At 37.1% G+C, this 25,951-nt stretch overlaps 3 protein-coding genes across 4 annotated transcripts in view; 2 read left to right on the plus strand and 1 right to left on the minus strand.

Annotated features, from left to right (window-relative positions):
- The first annotated feature begins 1,243 nt into the window (after positions 1 to 1,243).
- Positions 1,244 to 10,701, plus strand: LOC145228338 (plastin-3-like). Its single transcript, XM_080093373.1, has 15 exons — positions 1,244 to 1,402; positions 1,680 to 1,831; positions 2,170 to 2,337; positions 2,409 to 2,500; positions 2,901 to 2,982; positions 3,291 to 3,456; positions 4,005 to 4,080; positions 4,235 to 4,427; positions 4,739 to 4,922; positions 5,339 to 5,417; positions 6,061 to 6,161; positions 6,761 to 6,908; positions 7,423 to 7,549; positions 8,344 to 8,465; positions 9,810 to 10,701. Exons 1-15 carry the CDS (start codon positions 1,309 to 1,311, stop codon positions 9,940 to 9,942), a joined length of 1,917 nt encoding a protein of 638 aa, XP_079949499.1. The 5' UTR covers positions 1,244 to 1,308; the 3' UTR covers positions 9,943 to 10,701.
- A 1,056-nt stretch (positions 10,702 to 11,757) lies between these two features.
- On the minus strand, positions 11,758 to 12,556 carry LOC145228340 (uncharacterized). Its single transcript, XM_080093375.1, has 2 exons — positions 12,336 to 12,556; positions 11,758 to 12,095 (listed from the first exon to the last, which is right to left on the minus strand). The coding sequence occupies exons 1-2, from the start codon at positions 12,442 to 12,444 to the stop codon at positions 11,905 to 11,907; spliced, it is 300 nt and encodes a 99-aa protein (XP_079949501.1). The 5' UTR covers positions 12,445 to 12,556; the 3' UTR covers positions 11,758 to 11,904.
- A 1,556-nt stretch (positions 12,557 to 14,112) lies between these two features.
- The window catches only part of LOC145228337 (phosphatidylinositol 3,4,5-trisphosphate 5-phosphatase 2A-like), a 28,058-nt gene continuing 16,219 nt past the window's right edge, over positions 14,113 to 25,951 (plus strand). The window contains exons 1-6 of one of the 2 annotated variants that reach the window (XM_080093371.1): positions 14,113 to 14,368; positions 14,968 to 15,167; positions 21,695 to 21,869; positions 22,274 to 22,387; positions 23,643 to 23,792; positions 25,645 to 25,735. In XM_080093371.1, coding sequence (XP_079949497.1) covers positions 14,232 to 14,368; positions 14,968 to 15,167; positions 21,695 to 21,869; positions 22,274 to 22,387; positions 23,643 to 23,792; positions 25,645 to 25,735 — 867 coding nt within the window. In that variant the 5' untranslated portion in view covers positions 14,113 to 14,231. The remainder of the gene's footprint in view (positions 14,369 to 14,967; positions 15,168 to 21,694; positions 21,870 to 22,273; positions 22,388 to 23,642; positions 23,793 to 25,644; positions 25,736 to 25,951) is intronic. The other variant, XM_080093372.1, reaches the window with a different exon arrangement.

Genomic DNA, 25,951 nt, shown 5'->3' on the forward strand with positions numbered 1-25,951 from the left:
TTCTATAGGCTAGAACCGGCGCAAACCGGCGGAATCCCACCACTGGATAAAGGATTTAATAACCTATTGATAGCAGATAATAATTGCTGGCCAAATGGACTTACTTCCGTACCACGAAGCCTGCGGCAAGGGCTTGTTTGGTGTAATTTTGCAGTACAATCGTTTCCTGGTGGAAAGATGATTGTTGCTGGCCAAACTAAAATACTTCCGCGAATAAGTTCTGCAGCGTGGCAATGTTTTATCGATGATATTGGAATTTATGCCGTTTATTTTGCAGAAGTTGCCGAGGTCGAAAACGACCTGGTTTAGATACAATACGGTAGATGGCCTCCCTAAATCATCTGTAAAACATCGCAAGCTAAATGCACAACAAACCGTGACGCAGTTAGCAACGTTTGCCGGTGTCACGCCTGCCGCGTGCACAGCCCGGTGCGCGTGTTGAAAGTTTAATTAAGCGTGTATGTGCCGCATGGGGCGAGTGCGTGTGCGCGTGATGACAACGGAAGCTGCGTTTAGTATAGTGTCAGAGCACGGCTTCAACGAGGAAGTTTGGCTGTTTGTCAGCCCTGCCAGGGCGTTGTTTGGCCGGATTATTGTAGTTTAGTGATACTCGAAAGCTAATGAAAGGCTCGTGAATTAAATGAATAGATTTTAACCGGTGTATGTAGCAGGAGTGACCGCAATTTCGACGTTGTATTGGCATTCCAACAGGGGTGTTTCCGGTTTTTTGAACACACAAAAGCGCTTTGTTATAATTATTGTTATTCCTTTGCTCTTTTGTATCAAGCATTCTCAATTAAAATTGTAACAGTTTAAAATCAGCAGTAGATTTTTTACTTTATTATTATTATTATTATTATTTGCTCAGATAATTCAAAACCGTCAAAAGTGTACCTAAATCAGGTGTAACATTTTAAAAAAATAATATAGCTTACGTTTTTCAAAGTTGTTAAAACAAGAATGAAATTTTATAAAGTTTGTTTGATATCGGCTATCAGAAACTTGATGTTATCTAAAAAGTGACAAAAATATATCATTTTTTTGCTTTTGATGGAAATACAATTTGGTTTAATTTTCTTACAACATCTTAAAATGTTTTGCAGTAGCCTATACTTGGTCAAAGATTATTTTGCAATTTTTTCTTAGGATATTCTTTGCAGTAAATTCTTTATTGTTTTGGAATTTTTGATTGCTTTTGTGTCATATTCGAATAAATTATAAAACAAAGATTTGTGACATTTGGTTAAGCTGCTTTTCATTTACAGGGCATTATTAATAACTTGTATTAAAGAATAGTGACCATTAATCATGTCATACGAGGAAAGAATTTCGAGTGAACTTGAGCAGGAAGGAATAACTGGAGAAGAGTTGGAACACTTGGTGTCATGTTTTTCTTTCATTGGTAAGTTTCAGTAATGATGTATATATATGAATCAATAATTCTTGGTAACCTTATCATGTAAGCTAATAATACCTTCCTTTGATGGTTGATGGACAAACAAAACTTTTTCGAATCCATTCTATTTCTATGTCATTTTGTCTGCAAAAACTTTTCGCAGCACCTTCTTTATTTGAAAAAGGCCCCTTTAAACTCAAAAATCAGTTACAGAAATTGAACTAAATAAACTTTTTGCTGATTAAAAACTGTGGTGTACAATTGCTGATGTTTGTGTGTTTAGATGTAAATCAGAATGGAAATATTGATAAGGGTGAAATGGGAAACTTGTTGGATAAATGTGGAAAGCCACAACCAAGTTTCAAAATCCGCGATCTGTACAAAGAGTTTGACGTCGACAACAACAATGTTATCACACCTTCTGAATTTGCTAAGGTATTGTTGTTTACCTCTTACTTAAATGGAACATAACTGAATCTGACTTTAACAGGCAGTTATTAACTTCTCAACTACAAAAAAGTTGTTTTATAATTTATGCCCTGATCTTTTTCATTTGTTTTTGTCAGTACTAACTGGTTTTGTGGACAGATACTTGTTTAGTATTTAATATCATAGCTTTTATGTTTCCTTTTTTAGTATTTCCTTCTAAAAAGAGGAAACTGGTGGTGCTTTTTATATTCGCGAAAATAACATTTCTGTTTTTTAAGTGAAAGATTGCACTGACTCTGGTTATCTGCGGCTCTTTTTGAGTATATTTTCTACTCTGATTTTAGATTTACCAATCCGTGACAAAAAATGACGTCGCTAAAAACTTCAAGAAAACAGTTGCAGCAAAAAGTGGCATTGTGGCTAAAGGGGGACTTTCTGAGGCTTCTGCTGAAGGAACGCAGCATTCTTACTCTCAAGAAGAATGCCTTGCTTTCACAAACTGGATCATGAAGGTTTGTTTGATGGTTGTTAAAGAATTTGACCTGCTTCTCGTGAAAAAACGTAAAAATAATATTGTTTCCAGCATTTGAAAGAAGACCCAGACTGTGGAAACCAGGTGAAGGGAATGAACCCAGATGACCTTTTCAAGAAGCTTGGAGATGGAATAGTTTTGTGGTATGTCAGAAATGTTCTAAAAAAATAAAGAACAAACTATACTATTCCATGTTGTATATTAAGGTTACAGAAAACAAATATCTCGTAAAAAAGTATGCTAATCTGAATGAATCATAATTGTTTTTTTACATACAGTTTTGTGATTTATACTGTTTAATTGCATACTGGTTTGAAACTGTGGAGTATCATTGCTCAAAGATATTTTGGTTAAATGCGTATATATGTCTGTAAATTCAAAACAAAAAGTTTGGCTAATGAGAGTTGCAATTTAACAATTACCTGTCAAATCTGAATTTGTTGAAAGATTTACATGTTATTCCCTTTTATTATATTGCACTAAATAGTCATGATGTAGGTTATGTTTGTACCCTAACAATTTTGTTTCCTATTTTACAAACAGTAAACTGATCAACCATTCCCAGCCTGATACAATCGACGAGAGAACCATTAACAAAAAGAACCTCAACGTTTACCGTAAACAGGTAAAAAATGAAAAATAAAGTCTAATTTTGTCTTGCAAGTTATGTCATTATCCTGATGAAGGCGTCTTGTACAGGACGTCGAAATGTCGATTGTTTACAATAAAACTGCTGGATGAGCAATACTTGGTTATATAAAGTCTAATTGTTTGGTTGATTTTAATAATATATTCAAACCGAACAGCTATGATAAGCTGCAGACAGTATGTACTGTTTCACTTATCAGGTTTCTTCAGTGCAGTTGGTGACAATAGATTGGGCATATGAGCTAATGTTGCCACTTTATAACAACAGCTCTGTTTTTTTCTCAGGAAAATCTTAACTTGGCGGTGAACTCTGCATCAGCTATAGGTTGCAGTATTGTTAATATTGGTGGACAGGATATTGCTGATGGAAGGCCCCACATTGTCTTGGGTTTACTCTGGCAAGTCATTAGGATCGGTCTCTTCGCAAAGATCGATCTTGCCCATTGCCCAGGTTAGTAAATACATGAGGTGTTTTCCTACTTGACAATCTTGAGTGTTATGATTAACTTGGGAAATTATTCACCAATCGTGCTCTTTAGTGTGTTGTGCCAACCTTCTAATATTGTCCAAATCATTTCAGTTTGTACATATGTTTTTAAGCAAAATGAACCCAACCACCATAAACCAGACATTTTGTGTAAAAAAAACCTTTAGATTTGTCTTGTATGGCTACATTAAATAATTGTTTACCTTTTGGTTTTGAACTGCAGAAATGGTCTTCACCGGCATTTTTAACCCCCCCCCCCCAAATGTCAAAAAAATATGCAAATTTTGTAAGAAATTGAATATACAGGTGAAACTGGATAAACGCTTTACCAATTTGCGTTTTTTTTTGCATTTAACAAAATTATGCGATTAAGCGGACACTTTTTTGGCAATAACTTTGTTTGGATTTGCCATCCTTGTGCAATTAAACGTAGTTCCAGCATAACAAGATTCGTTAGTTATATGTTTTTGTGATGTGTTTGCAACTAAACTTTGGTGGCTTGTGTTGCATAGATTTATTTGCACTGGCTCACGACGGCGAAACTTTAGAAGACTTACAAAATCTTTCACCAGAGGAATTGCTGCTGAGGTAAAATGACCGATATAAAGTTTAAAAACATGCTTGTAGAATTGTATTTGAACTTTTTATTTTCTAAGAGCACAATGAACTAACTTTTGTTAGCTTTTTACTTTAGGGGTGACCTAATCTTCAGGTCATAACATTTTTGTAAATTATTTTGCAGATGGGTTAATTATCATCTTGCCAATTCAGAAGGGTACCAGGAGGCTGCCAAAGGAAAGAAAATCACCAACTTTAGTGGCGATATTAAAGACTCGGTTGCTTACGCTTATTTATTGGAACAGATTCAACCGGTCGATGAGGAATTGAAACAATATGAATTAGACCCAGCTATTAATGGCAAATCTGATGCTTCAGTAAGAACTAAAACTCTTTATTTATGTGTTGCCAATGTGTGGAACTTATGGTGCCATGTAGTTTCATAGCCATGTAGTTTTGCAAAGAATGTCAATTTGATCTTATTTTTTAAGAGAATCTTTTTCGTGCAACACATAACCATTGCAATGTTTTAACTGTGTTTTATGCTTTTTATCACCAAAGTGCAACAAAAAAATAGTTTAGAACAAGAACCACTAAAATTAAACAAAATTGCAATTAGTATTCTCTTGGGGCAGCAACCATATGTACATGTTGGTTATGTTATTTAAATGTGTTTATATCGTTTCAGCCATCAAACCCTTCGGACCGTGCAGAATCCGTTCTAAAGTCAGCTGATCGTCTTGGTTGTCGGGAGTTTGTCACAGCTAAAGACATTTGCAGGGGACACGCTAAGCTTAATCTGGCTTTTGTTGCCAATCTTTTCAACACTCATCCTGCTTTGAAAAAAGTTGAAATTGAAGAAGAGATTGTTGGTAAGCAACATTCTATAAGGCAATAGAACAGAGGATTTGGACTCGGGGAAAAAAATTGACTGCATTTTGTTGGTACATTTCTAATTGTTGAAAAAACTTAAATTTACGAGGGAAGGGCTGAGCCGAGCCTGAACCTGAGTACTCGGTAGCAAGCATCGCTGTTTTAGATGCTGGGCTAAGCAGTTGCACAAACTGACCCGAGTGTTAAAAATGCATTTACAAGACCTGTCAACATACTAACCTAATGCTTCGGAAGGGTATCAAAATTTTTTAAAGCGTTATTAGGTGGAAAACGGGTCAGTACAGCTTAATACACTGCTGTGAAAATCTGCAAGCAAGAAAAGATTTAAGACCATAATGAATTCGAATATCTGCTGCATATGTTGTTTTTTTGACAAACTTATCCTTTTGTGCAGATGAGACAAGAGAAGAAAAAACCTTCCGGAACTGGATGAACAGTCTTGGGGTTAGTCCACGTGTCAACAAGCTGGACAGGTACAAAATTTACAATTAGTGTTTAGCCGTTGACTACCAAGTCATTGTTCTTAATGTAGGTCTATATTACTAGTCGATTTACAAATGAAAACCTACAACTGCAGACTACATGTCTTGTACAAAAACAGTCGAAAACGAAACAAAAGTTATACTCCTTTGCACCATTGTAAAGATGGACTAAATACTCTATTTCAGGGGTGTGCAACAAACGGCCCGCACGCCACAGTACGGCCCGCCAAGCCATTTAGTGTGGCCCTCACCAACACACTTATTAAGATAAAAAAATGCAACTATTCTGAGAATTTAGCAAAATTTTGCCCTTACTTTTCGGTAAATCTCTGCTATAGAGTATAAGCTAAATCAGCGTTTTCCAACCGGAGGATCATACAGCAAGTAGCCTACTTCACCAAATATGCTGTAACAATTCCCTTTGTCTAGTAATCAATTATTTTGTAGCCAGTGTTGCGCTAAAACTCTTTGAGAAAATAAATTTAATATATTTGAGAAAATAAATTTAAATTTATTGTGCACATTAAAAAAAGTTATGTGGCCCTCGCTTGAGGTCCGAAATTGGTTATACGGTGCATCGTCAAAAAATGTTGCACACCTCTGCTCTAATTCGTGGTATATATTGTGTTTGTAGAGATGTTCAAGATGGACTTGTACTTCTGAAGCTGTATGGGTATATCAAGGAAGACACTGTTAATTGGGACAAAGTTAACAAGCCCCCATACCCTAAAATGGGTAAGATTTTATTTTGGTGTATTTTTTTCTCCCGTATATACTTTGGGTTGCATTTTTTACTAAAGCCTGTTAATTATTGGTCTCCTTTCCTGAAGAGAACACACATTGTTTTTAGTCAGAATCATTCCTACAGTTTAGAACAACATTTCTCAATTTTTGACAAATATACGTGTGTTTTGAAACTGGCCTTTGACAGCATTATCAGAGATTTAATTCTCAGAAAATGGGAATTTTTTGCCTTACCTTTTTTACTACTTTTGTGAGTACATGACAACATAGTGATGTGAAAAGAATATGGACAAACCCTATAAGGTTTGGGTTGATGCTTTCTACTAGTTTGTCCTAAAGAATCTAAAAGTAATCACACCATTTTTACACCTTAAGCAATTTGCATAAACATGTGTGTGGCCCATTCGTTTTTGCTTGAAGTGGTGTGTACAGTAAATAGGATATAGAATATATGAAATATAAAAATATTTTAAAAAGCCAATTTTCAAGTAAAATATTTGGTTACAGCATGATTTGTAGCTTTATGTGCCAATATTTAAAATTCGTTATAAAAAAAAATATTTAAAAAACTGATGTCCGCTTTTTTGCAGGATCCACAATGAAAAAACTTGAGAACTGCAATTATGCTTTGACTTGTGCCAAAGACTTGAAGTTTAAAATCATTGGCATTGGTGGTGAAGACATTAACACTGGCAACAAGAATTTAATCCTAGCTGTTGTGTGGCAAATTATGAGAGCGTAAGTAACACATTAAAGTCTTAAGTACCAACACTCCCTCTTTCCTTAAAATTGAGAACACAAATACTTGCAATTCCTATACATGAGCGAGCAACAGTAATTTATCATTCCAGTCAAATTCTTTGCTATATCAAGTAAAATCTAAATTTTGTGATATATTCAATGCTCGGGTGAATTTCGGAGATTCTTTTGTTCTGTACAGTCGTCATATGTTTGCATATCATGCCTTCGGTTTGGCACAGCATACACATCCAATGTTGCTAACTGAATTTATGTGTCTGCCCAGACTGATAAAGTTGCGATACTGCAAATAAACTGGTGTGTGACCACAGCGTGCACATCTGATGTTGATTCCAAACGAAAAAAATCTTTGAACCTGCGGTGTTTGAAATATTTGAAATTAAGCAACCAATTTCTGGTTGTGTTTGATATCAAATCAATGCTTTTCCATAGGCAGTTTTAAAACATTTTTTGCACTTCGCTTCTTTTGCTGACTTTGACCTGGCTTTTGCAGGTACACTTTGAAGATCTTGGAACGCTTAAGCGACGATGGCAAAGCCGCTAGTGACCCGGAAATAGTCGGTTGGGTTAACCAGACTCTCTCGGAACATGATAAATCAACACAAATAAGATCGTTCAAGGTCAGTGATTGAAACTTCTTACTTCCGATTGGAATGTACCAATTTGGACAAGCACATGTTTGCTTTAGTGCTTTACAAACTGTGTACAAGAGTTTTATTTCAAATGGTCAAGCAAAATAATTTTATAGAGCTCTTCTGGCAATTGTATTTTTACAGGTAGCCTTCATAAATAACACTGAATGCGCGTAGTACAGTGCACTATGAACAAAGTAAAAAAGAATCAAACGCAAGCACGTCACAACGCAATGAAAACACTGTGCGATAACGAATGATTCGGTCTCTTATCTTTGAGCAGGTGCCTGTAGCGCGCTGAAAGCATGTCAAGTACATTGCAAGCAGGCCTGAAATGGGGGCACGAACCATAAAATACCAGTAACTATATATTACTAAAACGCTATGTAAGTAAGCATACAGTAAACGTCGGTTAAACCGGATTTGGTTAACCGGTTCGTCGCCTAATTCGGACAAAACCTGAGGTACAAAGATTTGTAATGTGGCAGGCTTAAACTAATCGACATCGGTTAATCCAGATATTCGCCTCATCTGAAAAAACTTATGGTACAAATGATTTATAATGTGGTAAGACTTCACGTAACTATTCGGCATTGGTTAATCCGAATCTTCGCCAAATCCGGACTAGACGTGAGGAACAAATGATTTGTAATGTGACTTGAACTAATCGACATCGGTTAATCCGGACAATTTTTTTGGTCCAAACGGGTCCGGATTAGCCGAGGCTTACTGTATTTATAGTAAGATTTTGGCTTTGTAAGCTAACCCATAGTTTGTCGCAGGATTCAAGCATTGCGACTTCCCACGTGGTTATTGATCTGATCGACGCCATCTCTCCTGGCAGTATCAACTACGATATGGTAACTCCTGGCGAAAGCGAAGAAGAAAAGATGCTGAACGCAAGGTAGGTTGACTAACACATCGCGAAAGACTTAGGGTCGCAGGTTGAACTCTCGCCCCTAGCTTACAAGAGTTTGCTACACTTTTTGAATTACTGTTAAAAACTGTTAGTTACAACCGGAATAAGAAGCGTTTGAATTGGATGTTTTTTGAGAATCGACCAGATTGTGAAAGCACAAAGCCAGTAAATGACAAGCTGTGGACAGTGCATACTGTTTCGACTTATAACAGTGGTTCTCAAAGTATGGGTCGCGCAGGGTCAAAAAATGGGTCGCGCTGCGGTGATTCCATTCTGCCCAAACGAACTATTACTGTATTAAGTAAACACAAACGAATTTTCTTAATGTAGTAGTAGTAAAGTCACCTCATTTGACACGTTGTTCAGTAAATGAACCAATCATTACAACATACCGACAATAGCCTTTCAATTTTACTGTTACGCACATAGCGATTGTAACGTCATAGCACGGGGAATAAAAGGACAAGGTAATCTTGCGAAACTAGACGTGGAGATGTAACAGTTAGCGTTTAAGGATTATTAAGTATTCATACAAGGAAACTTTTTAGATTTGGGATTCACTTCTATCAATGATCATGGTGCTGCAAAGCCACAATGTGTGTTTTGTTATGCAGTGTTGTCAAACGAATCGACCTCGTTAAGCCTGCAGCCATTTAGACATGGGCAGACTCCTATGCGGCGACGGCGTGGCCTCGAAATTGCAGTTCGGCTCGTTAATAAGAATATTTAAATTTTTTGATGTTTGAGGCTTGGGTCGTGAGATATTCATAAAACTCAGATTTGGGTCGCGGTCAAAAAAGTTTGAGAACCACTGATTTATAAGGTCTCATCAGTGAAGCTGGTGACGAGAGATCGACCATATTGGCTAGTGTAGCTATCCAACGGTACTCCAGTTTGTTGGGAGTAACAGGCTGTAAAGCCATGCCGCACCTATTCTGTGGGATGCCACAACTGGGCATACACCACAGAGGAAAACTGGCTCCCAATGGTCAAGCAACTGCTTGGGAACCAAAGTGAAGTCGGCTCAGTGTCACAGTATCAATGCAAAAGCACCAAGCTACTAAATAAAGCGACTAGATTAAGTCCTTGTGTCCAGTTTTCACGCGAAGTAATTTGTGTCGTACAGCTATTCACACTGCAGACCTCTCACTAAATTGGACCCCATAATGTCTGATGATGTATAATAAGTTTGTATGCACCGAAAATTTGATAAAACGCTGTCAAAATATTGCTGGACTAAAATCGGCCCAAAGAGTGAACAAAAAACACGGCGCCGTTTTCAGGCATAAACTGATGACTTATACAACCTTAAACTTAATATGTTTTTAGATATGCCTTGTCAATGGCGCGTAAGATCGGCTCTCGTATCTACGCTTTGCCGGAAGATTTGGTCGAGGTTAATGCCAAGATGGTCCTTACAGTCTTCGCCTGCCTTATGGGCACTGGAATGAACAAAACCTAAGGCCTTTCCATCCACCAACTACTGACTTATGAAGCACCAAATTCGGTCGCCTCAAAAATGAACATATTTGCTGTCGGACTTTTGTCGGGTCACGGGACAATCTCTTAATGTTGTTTGTCATATTTCTTATATTTTAAGCGTCGCCCTAATCCCCTTATTGTGTACCCAGGCTTATTTTACGTTTCTCTCATGTGATTTACAATGTGAACGCTTTTCTTTTACGTTTAATTTTTGTCCTTTTTTTGTCGACCGCTTTTGCAGTTCTTAAACACGGCAGAGATTGATAGAAAAACTGCACTTATGTCAAACTGCTAAATTATTAAAAAAATGATTATCTGTTGTCAATTATTTTTTCACCGGGCTTAAGACTGTATTTTTCCCCATTGCATTCCATTTTTCACATTGAAATGAGTGTATTCTATTCTCACGGTAGCGCAATGTTACCAAGGGAAAATGTCTCGTTTTGCTTGATTTGTCATTATCCCAGGAGAATACGTTTCCTTAAAATTGCGTACACAACTATTTACAATTCCTATACATAAGCGAGCAACAGTAATTTTTCATTCCAGTCAAATTCTTTGCTATTTTAAGTAAATGTTTGTGCAATACCCGATAATCGGGTGATTTCGGAGATTTTTTTGTCCTGTACAGTCGTCATATGTTTGCTTGTCGTGCCTTATGCCCTGTTGCGTCACAAACATCCTGATGACGTCATAATTGTACCACTGAAAACAGTGAAATATAACCGCCCTAAGATAAGGAATTCCCTTCGATCAAGAATTGAGGCAATTTCTCAATTTTATCAGAAGATTCAGCATTTCAGCTGTTTTTTATATGTTAACTGGCATGTCGTTATATTAGTTAAAAGGACTCAACATATAGGCTCATCCAGCTCTATCATATGGAGATTCTTCTGTCTAACCAACAAATATAAACCTTTTGTAGGCAGAAAATTGGACAGACTTTATTGCAAAACACTTGTAGCTAGGTTGGAAACAGCATACGTCAGATTATGATGAGTCATGCTGTGTCATCGTTTAAATTCACAGGGGTTGATGAACCAACAGAATTAAAGGCTACTGAGGTATTAAATGTGTTTGTCTGTAGCCCACAATCTTGTAAGCAGGGTAGTTACAAAAATTGTCTTGCGCTGTTTTGGGGGTTAAATTTATGCAACGTATTTGTAATGTTGGAAAAAATACGCAGATCGGGTTAGGGGCACTTTGGCGCTAGGTACTTAAAACCTTTCTTTTTATTGCCACTCCAAAATCATACTCATTGTGCACATTAAAAATATTAAAGTCACAAGCACTTGAGAAAAAACGGTGCATCTCTGCGATAGACAACAACATGTCTTGTATATACGTTTTTAGAATTCTACCTACCGGTATTGAGCGTGTTACCGCTTCATTAATTATTCAGCAAAAATAATCGGATGTAACCAGAACCGTGACGGAGCTTTATTTGTTGTAAGAAGCAACCGTCATCATAACACAATTCTTCCTATTGAATAGCCAGTACTGTACTAACAAACCGCCTCGTCATTACCGCAAAGCGTTTCTGGGCGTCATAATGACAAAGTGAAATGCTTCTTGATGATCTTTGCGCAAGGGTTAGGTTTCAAAACGTTGGGCTTACATCAATTGTTCAGTAATGAAGATCAAACAATTGATTTCCTCCCAGATGTCCAACCTTATGCTAACATACGTTTAATGAGCATTGTTAGTTTGTTTGGCTTTGTTCGTAGCCAATCCTTTAAACTGATGGCTATTACTAGGCTTTTGGGCCTATTTAGCATGTTGACAAAACAGCCAATAAATGAGTTTTTTGTTTATTGTCTTAAATCTCGTATTACTTGACAGTTTGCAACACAATGAAGAGCAACACCAAACTATTTTTAATGAATCGTTTTACGAATGAAAAATAAGTAATAAGCAATAGTCTTTTGAACAGGTAAAAAGTTTAAGCAACCATTGTTGCCAGTTTGCCACTATCATGCAGTTTTTTCATGTCTGTTCCACCACCAACGTACTTCCCGCCAATAAAAACCTGTGGCACAGAACGAACACCGGTGATTGCCTGCAGTGCATTTTGATAATCCGCTCCGTCGTTCATTTCATCCAGTTCAATGGCCTTGAAAGTTGCATTAACCCCTGAGGCAAAAAAGTAAAAAAAGTGGACATGTTTGAAATTGCAATTTACATGAATTCAACATAAGAGTCTAAATGCAAGTACTTTGTTTTGGGCCTTTAATTTGTTATGCGGCTAGCTGCAGTTGTTAATGGGTTAAAAGCAGGCCTTTGAAATCTCGTAGTTTTGTTTTGGATGTAGTTTTCTTCATATTTATTACACATTCTACAGATATACATTTCACATTTTGTAGCTGTACTCACCTTTCAAAGCAGATTTTGCCATTTTGCAATATGGACAGTATGTCTTCGAATACATAACAATTTTATCCCCATTAATCGCAGCCTTGATTTTTTGATCGTAAGAAGCCATGCTCTAAGCTAGTACAAAATATACAACTTCCTTATAGCACACAATACATGCACACACCAACTTCTGGTCAATGACAAATTGTGATTAGCTCACCGACGTAGCGTACTTTATCTAGTCTAGCGGATGTGGTCGTAAAGAAAAAAGGCAGTGCAGTAGGCAGAATTTTACGTAATCACTGTTTTTGTTTCATGTCCTTTGCTTCAGTGCTGTAAACGTTTTACCAAACATGATTTGCAATACTCTCACTCAATTATAAAATATACATTTCTATGCTAAGACCCACAAGCTACTACCAATTTAGCCACGTTATGTAAATACGACCTACTGGCTAAACGTGATAAATACATTGCTTAAACCAGGGGTGGGCAACCTTTGTTACTGTAGGGCCAATTATAAATGTCAAAATTGGATCGCGGGCCGCACATGTTCATAACACAAAGAGATTTCGCTTTGTTTCTTACCAAATATGCTTAACTACAAGTATAATTCGCAATTGAGTCTAGCCAAATTTTGCCTGATCGCAGAAAACTAGCACCAAGCGCATTAATCAGCTCAAAAATTTGTAATAATTGGACTCATTTGCTAGTACTTTTGAAATCCAAGCGTCTCTGCGGGCCGCACAACCTCTAATAAAGGGCCGCAGGTTGCCCACCCCTGGCTTAAACCCTCTGTTAGTATTTTCTTTAACTGCCCAAAACGGTAAAACAGCCTGTCAGCCTATGTTTGATAACTGCCTCGTTGATAATTGACAAATGAGAGGCGTACATTCTTATGAAACTCAACAAGGGTTTCCAGCAAAGACATGCGCTAACGTTTTGTAAAACAAAGTGTAGTCTTCGTTACAGTGTTGACTGTTCACAATTACTTCTGACGTTTATAATCCATATACGAAACAGCCCTAAACTGATTTCGTTTAAGGCTTGCCTTCCACTTTATAAGGCTTTGAAATGTTCAAACGGTGCGCAGCTGTTTCCTGTTTGGTTTCAGCACAACTGCGTATTGCTATGTGGTTTCTGCCGCCACGCCAAATAAACTCAACTCAACTCAACTCCTTCGGCATAATTAACAAAGCAAATTATTCTACCATGTGACAGTTTTTATTTTATTTTGTAATAAATTTGATGCTACTTAAATAGGCACAAATCCTGTTTCTAGCGGGTGCGAAAATGCTGAATTATTAGGGTGGTGGAACAGTATAGTTACGTTGCTGAAAATACAACGGAGGTGACAGAACTGATTTGTAACTTCAAGGGGGGTGCCACCAAGAAAAAAGGTTAAGAAATACTGGCCTACCTTTACTTAATAATTGTTACTGTTAACGTCGGTGGCGTGCGTATTGTTTTGTTACGAATTTGAGCTGATTTCATTCAAATATTCCAGTGATTCATAAATGCCGGTTGTAAACAGAGGCAGCAGAGAGCAAGGGTTGTAAAAATAACGCGGAAGTGATAAGTTATAAAATATGTCTGATCGTTTTAAATCTATGCCAAGCCATAATTTGCAGCTCTTGGAACAATTTGTTGCAATAAATTATGATGTTGATGGTCAAGTATAAAAAACCCGGGGAATTATATTTTCCCGCAAAAAAGCGTGTTTGTTGAAATTTGGACCAACTAAAAGTGTTTTAGTTCTAGCAATTAATGTTAAATGTTGTAGGCTATGCACGGTTGCAAATTTGTGTTATTTTAGACCTAAATTCTTTGTAGTTTAGTTAACAACTGCCAAGTTTGTATGTTGAATGCTTTGAAATTGTATTATATATTTTGTGTGTTGCTGTTTTGTCCAAAATGAGTGAGGACAAATGGTTCCATGGGCATATAAGCAGACAGAAAGCTGAGGAACTGCTGCAAAACTCTGGGATTGATGGAAGTTTTGTTGTCCGATCCAGTGAAAGTATTGCCGGGGCTTATGCATTAAGTGTACTGTAAGTACTTTATTATTTTTTCTGCATTAGTTATGTTTGGAAAAGTTTTCTAATTAGTTCTTAGTTGTAAATAATAGCATTGCTTGGTAAGTCTGATGTCTCCATTTCTCTGCGATTGTTACAAATCTAGGATTCTGGTTAATAGCAAATATGCATTTAAGCAGAATACTTTCCTTGTGGGATTTATAATGGACTGGAATTATCTGTAATACCGTTTGCACCTATTCAATTGCTTCCAGCAAATTGGTTAACATCAAGTTAATATAGAACATGGACACTATTGGTATGTGGACAACTGGTTCTTGGCTATTGACCTAAATACCAACCCAAAACATTGCTCACTCAAAATTGTTTACTTGGACTTTGATATATCGTCAGGCAGTGCAGTTTTTTTAGGGACAGTTGTTCTCAAATGCTTGCTTGTATGACAACTTTGCTGTAATGTTACATGTTTGTAACGTTTTTTTTTATGTTGTACCTTGTATAAAATAAAAATGTCATTGGTTTATTTTGAGTATTACTTGCCCTAACTTATGAAATCACTAATTCAGGTGCAAGTTAATGTTCAACAACAACTTGTAATCATCATGTCTTTAAAGGTTTAACAAAACTGTTCACACTTATCGAGTCCTGCCGACCGACTCCGGACTTTTAGCTGTGCAAACTCTCAATGGAGTCCAGCAACGAAAATTCAAGAGTATATCAGAACTGGTTTTTGAATACAGGAACCCCCAAAATGGTCTTATATATGCACTCACCAATCCTGTTGGACAAGCAACACCTAAGTTGCCAGCTTTTGGTAAGAAACTTTTAAATTTTGGTTTTAATGATTTTGGTCAATTGCATATCAAAGTAAGCTTTCGTGCATGAGTTTGTTATTTTTGTTACAACACAATTGAGCTTCTATTATTACCAAACAAATCATTAAGTAATTTTGTCTTTTGATTTTAAAAAAGAACTTCAGCACCCTCATATTAAATGGTGTCTTTTGTATTGTTATTGTTTTGCTGAACGTTTCTTGCCCGAATGAATCTTGAATCTGGTTCAAAAGTTGGGAACTTTGTTGTTTGCAAAGATCAGTGCATCATCTTTTATCAGGGTTACAGAGATTAATTTTGTCATGTTTGTCTAAGGCTTTGGGTTATTGAAAATCTGCTTTGGGATATTGAATAATGTTCAGCTGCATTTAATTCCACACTTTTACCCATAAGGTGGAGGTAACCAATACTCCTTACGCAAGTAAGTGTGGTAAATCCACGAACAGTTTCACAAATGATTTCACAAGATTGAATGTGGAAACATTAGTTGCAGCAGATAAATCTAAGCAAAAACATTGTATTACTAAATTATATATACATGTTGAAAGCATCTCGCGTTCCAAATTATATAAAACCAACACATACTAAACATGCACCTAGTCATAACTAACCATGTACTGCATCAATGTATTCACAAAGCCCATGAATATGTGGGGTTATGCTTGAAACTTTTAAGTCCCAAGACAGTGTTAATAAAAGGGTATGCAATCTTCGCTATGCCACTGCGATTATGAGACGCTTCATATGGGTACAAGTGGCAAAAATCGGTAGTTCGTTAAGGTTTGCTTAAGACAGTTCTCAACTGCTAGGTCGAAGTTGCTACTGTCAAACCGGCTCTATGCCATTCATTACAACACTTAAGGAAGGTTTTAAACAAATTGGGTCGCCATGGTTACGCTATTAATGTACGTTTAATATTCGTGTCGCTAGGCCATATTAAACCCTTGTGTACGACGCGATCTAAAAATAAGCTTAAACCGCAAACCTTTCAAGTTTTTGTTTGTCTTTTTGCACGTGGTTTCCACTAAACGCAACTAAACCGCTTTCGGTTGCGAGGCAAACATCAAGTTTTATCAACTGTAAATTCGATTTCGTTTATCCACACATCGAGGACACACAACCGTTAAACATTTGCGATCATTAAGCCTTTGTTCCGAAAAAGATATTGCTTTTCTGGTATTCGTTCCTCTGCGAAAATGCGTGATTGGTGTAATGGGTTATTTTTTGGCGCCTTGCCACAACATGCCCAGTAGTTCGAAATTTTTAATTCTCGAAAAGCAAAGATCACTTGCAGCAATTATGCAGCCAATTTGAAACAAAAATTTCACAGAAATTTCATTTTAGAGGCTAAGCTTAGGTAGCACTGTACATAAAAATTGCCTAACAGTTTTTTTTTATGTGCAGTGAATACATTGTATTGCAGACGCTCAACAAAACCAAAAACTGATAATAACAACAGCATTTGTTAAAACTCATTCTCAAGAATGTATTCCCCATACACAAGCCTTCCTTGATTGTGTAATTTCATTAGTAGCGTTCTCGCAAGTACCGTGTATCGCTTCCACCAATATTTCAAACAGTGCGGTCTCAAAATCACATTAGGATGTTGTTAGATTTACGTCTCTACCCACAGCTGTTGTTGTTGTTTCCCACTTCTCGTAATATCACGCACCACACTGTTTCGCAAACCAGAAACGGGAAACTAGAAGGTCCCAGAATTGTGTACGCTCACTTGCTATTTCCCCCTATGTGTACGGATGACAGATGTTGCGTGAAATATTTTCCCCCTAAGAGCTAGACTCCTTTTTGGACCCCTGAGTACCCGATTTCACAGCATAACTAAATATACGGTAGATGTAATTATTTGCTATTTTGCGCTTCACTGTGTACTCTAACCCCTCGCTTTGTCGTGTGGTATGAAAATACTTGTGATTACATTGCTATGAAAATGCACATTGATATTACCTAGATGAAATTATGCGCTATTATTATCGTGCGATAGAATTACCACAATAAAAACTGATGCGATGAAAATACCAAGATGAAAACTAATGCGATGTTATCACCATGCGATGAAGTTATCACGATGAAACCACCATGTGGTGAAATTAGCGAGCGACGTATTTTGTGCGTTTGTGTTAAAAAATTACAGGAAATTTGTGTTACAGTTTTTGTGGATTTTTGATAATGTCAAAGGCATAAGAACAAGTAACTGTTAAAAATGATTGTATTACACCATTTGATTGAAGATTGCAACAGGGATTTTACAACGTGAAAAGAGGTTTATTGGTGAAAATAACGGCCCAAATAGACGTAAAAAGCGACATGCTTTATTGTTCAAACGTTTCGGCAAATGCTCATGCCATCATCAGTGATATGAGCATTTGCCGAAACGTTTGAACAATAAAGCATGTCTCTATTTACCTCTATTTGAGCCGTTATTTTCATCATTAAATTAATGAACAATACCCGTATGTAGTGTTCTAAAAAGAGGTTAGTTTTGAACTTTTTCCCATTGTGTACAACTTCACGATCACGTACAAGCATAGGCGCCGAACACGGGTATGCCGGGTATGCCAGGCATACCCCAACGAAAACCTCGGGTATGCGGCATACCCGAGAATCGGACCAACGTTAGTCGTGCGTTATATGCTGTGGAAATTATTCTGATACGAACCAATAAGTACCGTACACAATTGATTTCAATCACGGTTATTGTTTCACAACCATGAATTATTCGCATTCATTACAATCATGACAATTGTAACGTCTTCAAAAAGCATTGGAATTTGAACATTGAAGGGTGGTAAAAAATAAAACGAAGGTGTTGGCGTTCGCTTATGGGAGAAGGGGGAACGGCGCTGCCCCGGGGTATACGTTAACAACCACGTGATAAAATTTTATCCTTTGTGAACTAAATTTTGAGAATACAGTCCAACCTTTGTTCTAACTGCCTTTAACGCAAGAATGACGACTGTCTAGTTTCAACCGAAAAAACAACAACGCTTATTGTTACGTCACAAATTCGTATTAACGTGTTAGCTTATCGAAAGTTACTGGCAGTTTAGGACATCGTTTGAAGTACACTCAACTTTAAAGTTAATAATGCGTCACATATGATTCACTGCGTTAAATAGGCGACAAGTTGTAAACGAAACAAACTACTTTATAACGTATAAAACGATTTTTGTAATGGCTAGTCCAGCGGAAGTGTGTGGGCTTTGTTGCGTGAAAACAAAGAATTTTTGTAATAGTTATTACAGAGAAAATAAATGTTAAACACCACAGTAATTTGCAACGTAACGTGACGTCCGACCTAAATCTTTTTTTATCTTTATTGTTCCGCCTCCCCGTAGTTTCGGCAAGTGGGTCCCATTTTTTTTGTAATGTTAACACGTTACCGCATACAAACATGCGTCGAATTGCAACACTAGCAGAAGGGCCTGGCATTGGAACTATGGTGTATAAACTTATATACTGCAAGCTTTAACGTAGTCTCATCATATGTAGCGAGAGGAAATGAATTTGGTATTTCATGACGTCATATATATGGCATACCCGAGAAAAATTTAAAGTCGGCGCCTATGCGTACAAGGGATATTTTTATCCTCGGTTTTTTGACAATAATGTGCAAAGTTTCAGTTCATGCAAAGCATCCTGTCTTATTCATCGCAGTTTTCGGCTCCCAACGCCAGTATAGAGATGCTTCCGCCTTTTGTTAGAAAGCACTTTTTAACAAACAATAAATCCCTGATCGTGCTTTGTTAGCAACAAAACGCAAGTCAAAACTGTTAAGTTAAAGAACTTAATCAACAAAAATTCTTAATGGAGAAATAGTTGCTGTTTATCATGGTGGTATATAAAGCATAAAGTTGTAACCATGTTCTTGGTAAATTGGTGTAACAAACAATGTATGGAATCGAAAGTTAATATTGGTTCCCACGTAATTGCCATGAATATGAATAAGGAAGTACCCCGTCATTAGATAACTTATTCTCGTGGTGAAGAGGTTTTTTTCCCAATTTTGTGCCGTTTACCACTTGGCAACTTTCCAAGATAAAAAGACTTTACGTTTTTACAAACAAACTAGTCCTGCAAAATTGTCGATTTCTACATGAGCTTTTGTGAGTGGCTTTTTGCCAGCATGTAGAAAAACTAATGTTTGCTTAATTATGTTGACCCCTAAAGAAGTGGTTCTCAACCTTATACTGATCGCATACCACCTGACGATTTTAACTTTTTTTTGCATACCACCCAACCCCCAATTTAAATGTGACATAGGCCTATTCGTCTTAACTCGGTTAGCATTCTTTTAAAACCTTCCTTAAGAATGTCCAAGACATAGGTTTCGTCCAAAATCAAGGCCGATCTGTTGGGTCAGTTGAGTTGCATTTCTTGATCTGACTTAAATTAGGTATGTATCACCTATAAGGCACCACCTATAAGGCCCTGGCGTATCACTAGCGGTACGCGTACAACAGGTTAAGAACTTTACTTCCCTAAAGCATGCCAATTTACCCCCGTCGATAACCGATTGTCGTATAGTTAACAAATGCTCATTCATTTTCACGTCCAGATGTACTTAGCATTTAGTTGTCGTAGTAATTATGATGTAACAAAAAAATCACAAAGAAAGAAAAAACATTGTCACTTTGTAATTTAAATAATGACAACTTCTTGTTTTCCTTCGTGGTAATTTTGTTCTCAGCTGAGCTACTACCGTGTGTATGTAATCAGACAGTAAAATATATAGTATGTATATGTGTATACAAGAAATATATAGTTGATAACTTATCCAAGGACCAGTTTCTATTTGTTCGATAAGCCGTAGAAATGAAACCGAGTTGCATACACTTGCATCAAGTTTGCGTGAACATCGCGTTTTCGGTGCCGCCTCCTACGCTTTAGCATTGTGACGTCAGTTTCGGTGGGCGCATGTAAACTTGCGTGACGAGGAACAATACAAATAGCGTTGTAGCGCATCCAGAGATAAAAATACCCAAACCCCGTTCTGGGTCTTATTTTCAAACTATCTTTTTGTGTTTGTTGTTCCTGTTGCCAGTGCTGTAATTACTGGGACAATTTGTACACATATATGCTGTGATAAACAAGTAACAGTGTATGGAAACCATTGGCCAAACAGAATAAACGTATTTCCCAATGGATTCGATTTGAATTAGGCTTAAAAATTCTGAATACAACACGTGAAATGTTTCATGTAAAAATATATTTACACTAATATATTCTGTTTGGCTATTTGTTTTGTACGCTTGGTTTTAAGATTATTTTTATGTGAAGAACAGTTATTACCAAAGTAGTGATTTTGAGGTGGTTAATTACGGTCTTTGCCCTTTTCCTTAGATTTATGTTCACAAAAACAAGTTATGTGTCCATCAGAATGGATAGATATCTGTCCCTAACAACATTATTAGTATCTTATTTATATAGATCTGCAAACATCAGGCCTTTTTTCACCTGGCAACGTACTGGGTAATCCTATTTTTAAGTTAAAGTACAAGCAGTGCCGGATTAACCATTAGGCAAAGTAGGCACGTGCCTACAGGCCAGTCAAAAATCCAGGCCACTTTAAAATCAGTAGAATGATTTGGCAACACTGATAATTCTAATTTTTTAGTTGGCAATCTTGATTTTCGGGCAAATTGTGCCTACAGGCCAGCAGACCCTTAATCCAGCATTGAGTACAAGCATTACAGTGTATACTTTAATCAATATACACACAGTGGAGTCCTGTTGTTTTGATTCAGCAATGGCTAGTATGTAGTAACGTACAGTATCACTTTAAATCACCAGCACCCAGTCTAATTGATTATGTCGGTGTGTGTAACCTGCTAGTTGCATTTCTTGTCGGATATCCTGTCTCAAGCATATACATTGCACCTACTGCTAATACGTGTGTGGTGTATACGTATGTACAACGTAAGTATATACCCAGTTCAACTAAAGAATGCTATTTGGTGGTTGCAACCCAAGTTTTTTTAGTTTGTTTTGTTAACGTTACTGAGTGTTCTGAGTTCTGGCACGTTTGTTAACATCCCGGTATGTCATAACTTTACCTCATAGCATTATAATTACATCTAATTTATATAACTCTACTATACCCTATAAATGTTTCAATGTAATTACCTGCCATTCAAATTATAAAAAAGTTTTAGACATACAGTAAACGTCGGTTAAACCGGATTCGGATAATCCAGATCTTCGCCTAATGCGGACAAAACTTGAGCTACAAATGATTTGTAATGTGGTAAGGCTTGAACTAATCGACCTTGTTTAATCCGGATCTTTGCCTAATCCGGAGAATTGTTCGGTCCAAATGGGTCCGGATTAAGTGGCGTTTACTGTATTTTTTACACAGTGTTCCAAGCTCTACTATCAATCCCTATTATGTAGTTACATTCATTATTCAGAAAACCCGGTTTAACCCTACAAAAAATGATTTATGAATGTAAGTATTCGTGAAAAAGTAAAAATGCTAATCACATTACAGACCCTATAACCACCCCAGTACGCAAGGACCCCCTTCCGAAGCCCCCTGGGGCAGCAGTTCCACCCACAAACCGGCTCATACAAATGGGGGTAAAGGTCATTCCTACAGACACGACGAAAGCGGCAACAGCGACACCCACTGATAAAGGCCGAGATTTACCACCAGTCCCCAACAGGTTAGGAAAAGTTGTTGTGTTGTTTTATTGATTTATTTGTTTTCCATACTCTCAAAATACCAGCCTTACTAAGTGCGAATAAGTTCGTGCGCATAATTGTTAATGGGTTTGTCCCTAAGGCGTTGATGCTAAAAAAGATTTATGCAACTATGTAAATTAAGTATGGTCGTTCTACTCTAACCGAAAAACTGTTTTTGAGAGCTTGTTTTTGAGTGTGACATCATTTATCAAAATACTTGAATTCATGTAAAAAAATTCTAAGAAAATGTACCAATTCACTTTCTTTTATCGTGAGTAGCCATTGCTGTAAAGAACACATTTGAAGCATCGGTCCATTCATGTCACAGTTGAAGCTAAACGCATTTGTGTTTAATTCGTAAAATTCATTGTCGTTTTTGTTTCAGTAGAGAAATACCACCTAGCCGTGTACCACCTTCAAAACCCACCGAAGTCAAGTCAAAGGAATCAGAATTACAGACCAAGTTTGTTGAACGTCTCAACGATCTGAAGAACAATTAGTAAGCACAATTTTAATTCAATTAACCTCATCTTTGTTACTATATGTTTCTGTAAGTTATTTCTGTCTCATAACCAGTGGTGGGATTCAAATTTTTTGTCAGCCGGTTCTATCACAAAAGTTATTTTTTTTTCAGCCGGTTCATTGACAGTAAATCCATTGACAGTAACCAGTAATGATAACCGTCTCGCTGATCTCATAAAATTTCTGAGACGGTTCAATAGAACCGGTGCGAACCGGCTAAATCCCACCACTGCTTATAACCCATTTCGTGGCCCGTCTCATTATCCCACTGTCAGAAACCACTGTAGTTTGTGTAGAAAGAGGACCCTCCCTAATTGGTATGCAAACAAATATTACAAATACTCGGGAAGAAGGAAAAAATGCCATGAAAACATAAACGCAGTCATCTTGTGATGCGAAAGTTGCTATTATTTTTTATGTCCTGGTTCGGGTTTAGGTTTCTTAAAAAACAAGCTTGATTCGGGCCTGATTTCTCACTCTGTGTCAGTATTGTTTAGCTAGTTGCTGGACCTGACCTATTCTCAAACAGCCCTAACACGCCTTGTTCAAGACCAATTGTCTATTGTGTTTGTTGTCTTGGTCTTTCCTGAGGCTTTAATGGGGACTGAACATTCTTTACACTGAAAAATTGAAATTCTTATCTAATAAGCAAACATGATCACAGTGTGTATAGCAAGGGAAGCTATAATGACCTGGATATCGAGTATCTCTTCATTTATCGTTGTTATACGAGTAAACATTAAGGTTATAACGAAAGTGCTTTCAGAGATAATCTATTGATGGTTAAATTCACGTTTTCCCAAAACCGAAACATGTTTCACCGTTATTGTTAATTGTATTCGGTATTAAAGTATGTAAATCTACTTTTCTGTGCTTAATTTTAGCTGATAAATGTTAGCAAATTGTTTGGAAAAACATATAACTTTTTCTATTTATAAACACATCGACAATTACTTACTATATCATCAGTGATACGATATTACTACATCATTACCCGTTATATCATAAAAATGCTCATGCCGTGGGTTCGAATCCCACCGCCGGCTAGATTTTTCTAGCCTCTGCCTTGCCGTATGGGAATGCTTGGAAGACCAACTTGATTCGTTATTACGCCTTTACTGGCCTGGCGTACTATGTACAAAAATATATGGCGTCAATGTTTAACGTTTTAGCAGTTTTGTTTACCTTACTTAATAAGACCTCACTCATAACTTCTGACTTTTATTTTTCAGCCCTACTGTAGGTAGTGGATATTTTGACAGCGTTCAACAATACGCTTCGGACCGTGGTCTGCTGGCCGATCTTGCTACCATCAAAAGAGGTGGAGGGCAATGTGCAGAACTACAAACCCTGCTTGCAAAAGAGGCTGTAGCCTTTCAAAGGTAAGCAATGCTGTAAACCCGATACAAACTACTGACCTATGCAATATTACGTGAAAAACTTTAATCTAATACCCTTAGGAGCTATTTATGCAATTTTTTCGGATAAGTACGGTTACAAACACTTATTATGGGTCCCCTTCCCTGAAGGGGACACATATTGTTTTTGTCCGTATTTTTTTTTTCTTTTTTTCTTTTTTTCTTTTTTCTTTTTTTCTTTTTTCTTTTTTCTTTTTTCTGTCTAACGCTGGTTTGTAACGCTCGTTTGGTCAAGAAAGAGTGCTTCAAATTTATTCAAATTTGGACATATGTTAGATATTAATCCAAACTTGGTCCACCTGAAGTTTGACCCCAAATTACCCAACGGTTCACCCACAGGCCCCCGAAACGTAAAAATTTTAACGCTGGTTTGTAACGCTCGTTTAGTGAAGAAAGCGTGCTTCAAATTTATTGAAGTTTGGACATATGTTAGAAATTAATCCAAACTTGGTCCACCAGAAGTTTGACCCCAAGTTACCCAGCGGTTCACCCACAGGCCCCCGAAACGTAAAATTTTTAACGCTGGTTTGTAACGCTCGTTTAGTAAAGAAAGAGTGCTTCAAATTTATTCAAATTTGGACATATGTTTAATATTAATCTGAACTTGGTCCACCTGAAGTTTGACCCCGAATGACCCAGCGACACACGCTCGTTTGGTCAAGAAAGACACTGTAGGCAGAAGTCCCAAGAGAGTACGTTTACGAATAATAGGGCAGAGCGGGAAGGCTCAGCTTGACGTCGGACAGACGTTTTACGAGACGTCGTTTCGGTGATTAGAAATCAGCTGTTTTGCACAGCAATGCTATGTCGTTTTATTAAGTTATCACTCACATTTTCAGTTTCGGCAAAGGTTTCACACATATGACGCGATTTAAACCTAATAAGCGTGCTTCGGTTTCGTATAATGTCAAGCAAAACTTTGTTAAACAAACTAAATATAAAAAAATAAACTTGACTTTTTTACAAGATAAAAGTTTTTTTAAATGCTCGTTGTCAGGTTGGCCGCTGCATGACCACGGGTTACTTAAGGTCAATTAGTAGGTATTACTAACACAGTTCAGAACTTTCTTTCGTCATAACGTAGCGTTTTTTTTTTTTGAATCAAATACCCAAGGCATGTATAAATTAGGTCAAACGGTGTTGTTGAACACCAAGGACGGCGTGCTATTGAAAACGGTGTCAAAAGGTCAAACAGTCGTTTGGTGTGTGCATCCTAAAAGGTTACTACATGTCAATGGTACTCGTTTTGCGAAACAAAGTTAAATGAAAAACTCGTTTTACGAAACAAAGTTAAGCAAGAGATTAAATTGACAGTATTTGTTTCGTTCTTTTTTAATGTTTTTGTAATTATATGACAATAATAGTGCAAAAAAATACAACAAAATTTTTCATTGTTGGGTTAATGCTTTCTAAAAATTTGTTTTAAGAATTTAAAAATCACCGCAACATTAGTTTACCGTAAATCCGCACAAACACGCGTGTGGGGACCCATTAGTTTTTGTTCACAAAAACAATCATATGTGTAGATCAAATGATGTGTATAGTAAATTGGTAAATATCGTATAGAATATATAAAATGGAAGTATATCAGAAAGCCACTATTCTAGTTATTTTTGAAGTATGGTTTTATAGCATTTCTGAGGGCCCGCGGATTAAACTTTTTGCGTTTTGGTTTGGCAATGTACGTCTTGGTTTCTATACTATTTCTCACTGCACGTTTTTCGGTGAAGTGCTGACCAGACAGTCTTTATAGAATTTTCGTGGAAAACGCAAGTGCTTAGTTGTACAACGTGCGTTGATTGGTTTCTACTTACAGTGAACTAGAGAGATTCCTTACTAAGATTGATCTCCTACGACAACTCTTCGATTTTGGTTCACCACCAAGAAAAAACAACGTTTATAACAGAGTGAGTTGTAGTTAAATTGAAAAAGGTTTTGAAAAAGGGGCTTTTCAGTCTGGTTCTGACCTCGTATTTGTTCTGATCAAATCATAGCACGCCAGGCCTATTGAAGGATAACTATGATGTAGAAATGAGTGTACCGTGATCGCTGGTCTTCATGAACGCTTCTGGGCTGAGCCCTTTGATTTAATTGATTAGAACAATTAAGTTGGACCTCAATTC

Source organism: Phallusia mammillata, chromosome 5 (assembly GCF_965637545.1).
Source record: "Phallusia mammillata chromosome 5, kaPhaMamm4.hap1.1, whole genome shotgun sequence".
Classification (NCBI taxonomy): Eukaryota; Metazoa; Chordata; class Ascidiacea; order Phlebobranchia; family Ascidiidae; genus Phallusia; species Phallusia mammillata.

What these genes read in the sequence shown, in the direction of transcription:
- LOC145228338 (XM_080093373.1), top strand. Translation starts at nt 1,309, where the DNA reads ATGTCATACGAGGAAAGAATTTCGAGTGAACTTGAGCAGGAAGGAATA. An exon ending in GCCCCCATACCCTAAAATGG is followed by an intron (nt 6,162 to 6,760) that starts GTAAGATTTTAT and finishes GCTTTTTTGCAG; the next exon opens with GATCCACAATGAAAAAACTT. An exon ending in CACAAATAAGATCGTTCAAG is followed by an intron (nt 7,550 to 8,343) that starts GTCAGTGATTGA and finishes AGTTTGTCGCAG; the next exon opens with GATTCAAGCATTGCGACTTC.
- LOC145228340 (XM_080093375.1), bottom strand. Translation starts at nt 12,444, where the DNA reads ATGGCTTCTTACGATCAAAAAATCAAGGCTGCGATTAATGGGGATAAA. An exon ending in GGCAAAATCTGCTTTGAAAG is followed by an intron (nt 12,096 to 12,335) that starts GTGAGTACAGCT and finishes TTTTTGCCTCAG; the next exon opens with GGGTTAATGCAACTTTCAAG.